At 59.7% G+C, this 7,280-nt stretch overlaps 1 protein-coding gene across 1 annotated transcript; it reads left to right on the top strand.

The window, feature by feature from the left end:
- Window positions 1-1,025: 1,025 nt before the first annotated feature.
- LOC136298476 (nucleolar pre-ribosomal-associated protein 1-like) lies at window positions 1,026-6,899 on the top strand. Its single transcript, XM_066199219.1, has 4 exons — window positions 1,026-1,188; window positions 1,387-1,638; window positions 4,042-4,181; window positions 5,365-6,899. The coding sequence occupies exons 1-4, from the start codon at window positions 1,026-1,028 to the stop codon at window positions 5,437-5,439; spliced, it is 630 nt and encodes a 209-aa protein (XP_066055316.1). The 3' UTR covers window positions 5,440-6,899.
- Window positions 6,900-7,280: the final 381 nt, after the last annotated feature.

Raw genomic sequence — 7,280 nt, 5'->3', positions numbered from 1 at the left:
TCTGTTGCACACGTAAGCACAGCAGAACAGATGATTTTTTTCTGAGCCTGAGGTCTTCGACTGACCCTCCGTAAATGCGTCTTGCCAAAAAGCAGACTCGGGGGAGGAAAGTTGTCAGATATAATAGAGAAAGAAAAGGACACAGGCTTCAAAGTCCACTCCAGCAGAACATGGAAGTGACCTGGCTGGAAATGAAACCCGTAGTCTGCTTCCCCAGCCTCCTGGAAGCCTCTAACAGCTCCACAGGCAGTGAGGGGAGAGAATAATTGAACTTCAAGTTGAAATAAAAATAATTTTCAGTAGCATTCTGCAGTACTTTTAAAATACTAGAACCATGAAATATGGTGTGATGATAACTATCAGGCTTGTAAGCCTGGTAACTAGGACTTTTACCTTGAAGATCTCAGTATGGGTACTTTAAGCCTTTTAAAACAGAGTTAAATCAATTTTTTTTTCCCCTAGTTCTGCTAGCACTAGCCTTTCTTTTCACCCCCTCAAAAACAGAGCAACTCCCTCTTGAGGATGTTATTTACTTTCCATATTATGTGCTTACCGATTTCTGGAATTGCCAATGTATTTGGATACCTGCATAAATTTAAGTTTCAAGAAAACTGTAAGGCTGAAACAAAAGAGAGAGACCGCTGCAGATGGGATACTGGGAAGGAATTCTCGTCTGTGAGGGTGCTGAGGCCCTGGCACAGGGCCCAGAGAAGCTGTGGCTGCCCCGGATCCCTGTGGCCTGACTGAACTAGAGGTAAAGCCGCCTGGGTGTCCTGCCCACGGCAGGGGGTGGGAAGGGATGGTGGAACGAGATTGAGGTGAATGTTTTGAGATTAATTCGTGGGTTTTTTAATAATATACTTTATAAGCCTGTGTAGTAGATATTTTAGAGTTAGTTTGTGTTTTACTGGATAACATCACTTTCTTAAGCGTAAAGGAATGCGGGGTTCCTGGAAGACATTCCTCTGCCGAGAGGGACGATAATCACCCAGCGCGGAGAGAAAGGAGGGTGTGACCCCTGGCTGATGGAGCTGAGCACCGCCATCAGCCACCGTCAGCCGAGTGCTCAGCGCCCCACAGCCATCATCCCGACTGTCGTCAAGGACATACATCTCAATACCCGGTTCCAGCAAACCCGGACAAAAGCTTCTGTCTCCCCGGAAAAAACTATTCACCTGACTTGCAACCGTAAAAGACCCTAGATGAATATGAATCAAGAATCATACACACAAAGAACCCATGACGTAATCGGTTGCCCAAGCCCAAAAACTGTATAAAAACGGGCTCTGCACACTCTGAATTTGTGAACCGGAGGGGGACTCTGTGCCGTTCCATGGTAACTATTTTTAACTCTTTTTGCTCACCTGAGCACCGGTCGCTGGGCAGGCCCGACAACTCGGCCGGGGCGGGACCGCAGAAGCACCACCCTGCCCGGGCCGCGATATCTCCGGGCCGCTGCCGCTCCCGCTCCGCCCGCCCCTGCCTGCGGGAGCAGCGGCGATTCCGGGGTGCCGCCGTGCCGGCTCCGAACCGGGCATGGCCGGGAAGCGGAGCGGGGCGCCTGCGGCCCGCGGGACGAGGAGTTAGATGGCGCCCGCCTCACGGCGCTGCTGCGGGACCCCGCGGCCGCCGCCAAAGGTGAGGGGCTCTGCGTGGCGGGAAAGGCGCGCCCTGAGGCGGCCGCGCTGGACAAAGGCGGCCGCGCCGTCCCGGGCTGAGGCGGCTGCGCTGGACAAAGGCGGCCGCGCCGTCCCGGGCGGAGGCGGCCGCGCCGCGCCGCGCCGTCCCGGGCGGAGGCGGCTGCGCTGGGCAGAGGCGGCCGCGCCGCGCCGTCCCGGGCACAGGCGGACGCGCCGCGCCGTCCCGGGCAGAGGCGGCCGCGCCGCGCCGTCCCGGGCGGCCGCGCCGCGCCGCGCCGTCCCGGGCGGAGGCGGCTGCGCTGGGCAGAGGCGGCCGCGCCGCGCCGTCCCGGGCGGAGGCGGCCGCGCCGCGCCGTCCCGGGCGGAGGCGGCTGCGCTGGGCAGAGGCGGCCGCGCCGCGCCGTCCCGGGCGGAGGCGGCCGCGCCGCGCCGTCCCGGGCGGAGGCGGCTGCGCTGGGCAGAGGCGGCCGCGCCGTCCCGGGCTGAGGCGGCCGCGCCGTCCCGGGCTGAGGCGGCTGCGCTGGACAAAGGCGGCCGCGCCGTCCCGGGCGGAGGCGGCTGCGCTGGGCAGAGGCGGCCGCGCCGCGCCGTCCCGGGCGGAGGCGGCCGCGCCGCGCCGTCCCGGGCGGAGGCGGCTGCGCTGGGCAGAGGCGGCCGCGCCGCGCCGTCCCGGGCGGAGGCGGCCGCGCCGCGCCGTCCCGGGCGGAGGCGGCTGCGCTGGGCAGAGGCGGCCGCGCCGTCCCGGGCTGAGGCGGCCGCGCCGTCCCGGGCTGAGGCGGCTGCGCTGGACAAAGGCGGCCGCGCCGTCCCGGGCGGAGGCGGCCGCGCCGCGCCGCGCCGTCCCGGGCGGAGGCGGCCGCGCCGCGCCGCGCCGTCCCGGGCGGAGGCGGCCGCGCCGCGCCGCGCCGTCCCGGGCGGAGGCGGCCGCGCCGCGCCGCGCCGTCCCGGGCGGAGGCGGCCGCGCCGCGCCGCGCCGTCCCGGGCGGAGGCGGCCGCGCCGCGCCGCGCCGTCCCGGGCGGAGGCGGCCGCGCCGCGCCGTCCCGGGCAGAGGGGGCCGCGCTGGACAAAGGCGGCCGCGCCGTCCCGGGCTGAGGCGGCTGCGCTGGACAAAGGCGGCCGCGCCGTCCCGGGCGGAGGCGGCTGCGCTGGGCAGAGGCGGCCGCGCCGCGCCGTCCCGGGCCGAGGAGGCCGCGCCGCGCCGTCCCGGGCAGAGGCGGCCGCGGCGCGCCGTCCCGGGCTGAGGCGGCCGCGCCGCGCCGTCCCGGGCGGAGGCGGCCGCGCCGCGCCGTCCCGGGCGGAGGCGGCCGCGCCGCGCCGTCCCGGGCGGAGGCGGCCGCGCCGTCCCGGGCTGAGGCGGCTGCGCTGGATAAAGGCGGCCGCGCCGTCCCAGGGGGAGGCGGCCGCGCCGCGCCGCGCCGTCCCGGGCGGAGGCGGCCGCGCCGCGCCGCGCCGTCCCGGGCGGAGGCGGCCGCGCCGCGCCGTCCCGGGCAGAGGGGGCCGCGCTGGACAAAGGCGGCCGCGCCGTCCCGGGCTGAGGCGGCTGCGCTGGGCAGAGGCGGCCGCGCCGCGCCGTCCCGGGCGGAGGCGGCCGCGCCGCGCCGTCCCGGGCGGAGGCGGCCGCGCCGCGCCGTCCCGGGCGGAGGCGGCCGCGCCGCGCCGCGCCGTCCCGGGCGGAGGCGGCCGCGCCGCGCCGCGCCGTCCCGGGCGGAGGCGGCCGCGCCGCGCCGTCCCGGGCAGAGGGGGCCGCGCTGGACAAAGGCGGCCGCGCCGTCCCGGGCTGAGGCGGCCGCGCCGTCCCGGGCTGAGGCGGCTGCGCTGGATAAAGGCGGCCGCGCCGTCCCGGGCGGAGGCGGCCGCGCCGCGCCGCGCCGTCCCGGGCGGAGGCGGCCGCGCCGCGCCGCGCCGTCCCGGGCGGAGGCGGCCGCGCCGCGCCGCGCCGTCCCGGGCGGAGGCGGCTGCGCTGGGCAGGGGCGGCCGCGCCGCGCCGTCCCGGGCAGAGGCGGCCGCGCCGCGCCGTCCCGGGCAGAGGCGGCCGCGCCGCGCCGTCCCGGGCTGCGGCGGCCGCGCCGCGCCGCCCCGGGCTGAGGCGGCCGCGCCGCGCCGTCCCGGGCAGAGGCGGCCGCGCCGCGCCGTCCCGGGCTGCGGCGGCCGCGCCGCGCCGCCCCGGGCTGAGGCGGCTGCGCTGGGCAGAGGCGGCCGCGCCGTCCCGGGCTGCGGCGGCCGCGCCGTCCCCGGCGGAGGCGGCTGTCCCGGGGCACGTCGCAGGGGGTGGGTGGCACCGGTGGTGCTGCTGGCGGGGCTGGCGCACATGGCACCGCTCGGCCCCTCAGGGTCGCGGCCGGGCCGGAGCGGGCCCTGCACGGGGCGCCGGTGCCCCGGGTTGACGCTGCGCCTTTGCAGGGCTGGAGACGTTCGTGTCCGTCGCCAGGACGCTGCCATCGGCCCAAGTGTACGATGTCGTGGAGGGATACGTGAAAATTTCCATGGAGTGTGCTGAGATATTCAAGCTTCTCGATGGAGAAAGGAAGCCTGAAAGTGAAGTAAGTTGGACAGGGGGCTTGTAATTCAGGGACTGGCGGCTGCAGTCCCAACAATCCCACCCTGGAGAAGAAGCGACAAAAGGTTGCCAGAAAATGGTCACAGTGGCCAAGGCTGCCAGAGCTCCAGGAAGGTTTGGGCAGCGCTGTCAGGCGTGGGACTGTTGGGGTGGCTGTGCAGGACCAGGAGTTGGACTGGATGATCCTTGTGGGTCCAGCTCAAGATACTCTGTGGTTCTGTGAATAAATGCTTTGTGGTGTAGATAACTCTGATAATTGATTATGGCTTTGGTTTGGTTTTTTTCTTTTTTTTCTGGAAGTAGCAGTGGCAGAAGCACCTACCGAGTGGGAGATGCTCTTTTCAGTTCATAGATGTTCCTGGATTTAATGACACACACAGCCAATCGTCCCGTCCAAATCAAGCTGTTAAGGTTCTTTAAATGTTATCAAAAGATCTTTTAGGAAATAAGGGGATCAATAAAAGCAGTTAAGTAAGCAAAACAATAGTCTGGTGAAAGTAAATGTTCTTAGGTATCTCCCTGATATATCAGTATTTCTAGGAAGCTGCTGGTAAAGTTGACCTCATTTTTCTTATTTTAGCTGGACACAATTTATCCTCATCAGAATATGACGAATGAACAAAGAGTTCAATAATTTTTCACTCTGAATGCTGGTGCAGCATTGCTGACTGCTTACAACATAGTACTGTATTGTGTGGCTTTTTAACCATCGCCTGCTATTCTTTGTCTTCCAGTATCATTTTTATCTGTGTCGTGTTCAGTGACAGCCTTCCCTCAATATCCCATTGCTCACAGGGGCTGGTGTTTGTAATGGGCGCAGCCCAGTGCTGTGTGGTTTCTGGATTCCTCTGCAGGGAAATAATTGCAAGACCGGAACAGCCCCAGTGTTTTTCTCGGGGACATTTTGTTTTTCGTCGTCCACTTAGGAGCAGCCGTCTCTTAAAGCAATGATTCCTTGAAACTACATGCTCTCCAAAGTGATCTTTTCCGAGAGGAAGCGTTAATTTGGGAGAGAATCTAAAAGTTAATGTCACTTTCGTGTGTGGAAGCTTTCCTCTTGGGGTGGGGTTACCCTTTATCGATGGTGGTTATTACTATTTGCTCAGCTAATAATTTCAAGTCTTACCTGATATTGTCAGATGCTAACATACTTTTTTATCCGGCAGATGCTGTTAGTCTTTCAAGCCCTAGAAGCCATTTTACTGAGGACAGCCAGCGACCGCTCACATTTGTGGGAATGAACATCGTCAGAAAGTTGATTCATTCCTATATGAGACTGGTCTATGCTGCTTTGTATTCTGAAAATCACAAGTAAGTCTTCTTGGTGCTCTGCTGGAGAATCTCTGTCAGTTGATCTGGAGGGACTGTACGGGACGTTTCAAAATTCATCTTGAGTTATTGCTAATAATCCACCTTTATTTAATAATCCTTTTCCACTTGTCATAAAATAATTGCCTGTGGAAGTCTTTGCAAAGTGAAAGCTCTGATGCATCATACAATCCAGTGCTGTAGGATAATTTCCTGAAGGTGTAGTTTTCATCGGTTGGGCCTGCCCTGGTGAGAGCTAACACTGGTGGTACCTTGAGTCCTCTTACTTTATTGCTGCTTGATTTGTGGGGTGGAATGTACTGCGTGGAACAGGGCTGGGCAGTCTTCCTGTGACAGCAAAAAGAGCTGCTCTTGAGTTCTTTGTTTTCCTGTATTTTTTTTGGAGTCAGGTTGCCATGTTTATAATAGATTTTTCTCTTTCAGACTGGCTTTTTCTGTAATTTTTTCAGTCTCCTAAAACTGAGGTCATTTTAGGTTGCTCAATAACTGTTGTTATTTAGTCCAGACCAAACAATTTCTCATGCTCCTGTGGATGGGGAAAAAAGTTGCAAATGCCAGAGACATTTCAGTACAGACCTGGGAGGAAGAGGGAAGCAGAGAAAAAATCAGACTGAAATTGACTTGGCCGAGGCAAATGACTCATCTTTCAGTCTTTGAGCAGAACTGGAAAACCTTTTCTCTGCTTGCCTAGTTCATAGGCACAGCTGTGCTTCCTGAGCTGTGCAGTTGATCTTATTGCAGCAGGCTTTTTAACCTGACAAAGAATCTCAAATGTGTAAACTGGAAACAAATTTTGAGGCTGTGCAAGATGTGCACTTCTGATGAAATGTTTAAAGATTGCAGGTTCTGGAGGAATCCTTCTAGAACCTGCACAGAGGGGGCTGCAGATTTCTGGTGGGAGATGCTCTGCATTTTCTGTGCAACCTCTTTGCTGTGCAGAGGGATTTTCTTTATTGCATGTCTAGATGGGATCTCTGCTTGAACCACACGGCTTTTTACAGATTGTCCATGACAGATGCACGATGGACAAGTTACAAATCTGTTCATGGTAGTGGCTGTTCAGATGATGGAGGTCTGCTGTCCTCTTATGTATTCCTGTTGAAATAAATGGCAGACCTCTATGAATTTAGGAGTTCATAGAATCATAATTAAGGCTTGCGTAGTCCAGCCCCACTGCCATGAACAGGTCATCTTAGAGTTGTTCGTTTTGGCACTTTCACCCTTTTAAACTACTTGATAAAGGGAACATCCAGCCTCACCTTATGGCCTAATTTTGGGGAAGAATATGAAAAGGCATTTCCTTCTCCCTTCCTCCCTCACCCCTCTTTCCCAGCTGCTGTTATTACTACCTAAAATAATTGCTTTGATTATTTAACTTCCCTTCTATTTTCTCTTGAAGTTTTAATCTGTTGGTTTGGTGATTAGTATAACCATGATCCTGGAAATAACCTGCAGGTTTTCCCTCTGCTTTGTCTTTTTAGGATGAGCCAGGGGTGCCTTACACTGCTGTCAGCAATGGTGGCTCAGGGCCCGGGTTCAGCAAGGGATCTATATAGTCATTTCGATTTCAATGACAAATACCTGCCTGGATTGTTGGAAAGAAGATGCAAGAAGGTAAATTAAGGTCCTGCATGCAATGAAATGCTATGCCATGGCTCCACCAGCTTTTTTAGCTAACTGTTGGGAACAAACTGTTGCCAATGTTTGTTGTATTTTCATCTGCAAGAGCTTAACTCTCCCTTCCTGTCCTGTG

This window comes from Chamaea fasciata, unplaced genomic scaffold, assembly GCF_029207755.1.
Source record: "Chamaea fasciata isolate MVZ Bird 193981 ecotype frontalis unplaced genomic scaffold, bChaFas1.0.hap1 SCAF_17, whole genome shotgun sequence".
In the NCBI taxonomy this organism is placed as follows: Eukaryota; Metazoa; Chordata; class Aves; order Passeriformes; family Sylviidae; genus Chamaea; species Chamaea fasciata.
This window is presented reverse-complemented; position numbering and strand designations above follow the sequence as displayed.

Coding starts and splice junctions, on each gene's coding strand:
- LOC136298476 (XM_066199219.1), top strand. CDS start 1,026: ATGGAGCTGAGCACCGCCATCAGCCACCGTCAGCCGAGTGCTCAGCGC. Junction 1,189..1,386: donor TATTCACCTGACTTGCAACC/GTAAAAGACCCT, acceptor GTCGCTGGGCAG/GCCCGACAACTCGGCCGGGG. Junction 4,182..5,364: donor AAAGGAAGCCTGAAAGTGAA/GTAAGTTGGACA, acceptor TTTATCCGGCAG/ATGCTGTTAGTCTTTCAAGC.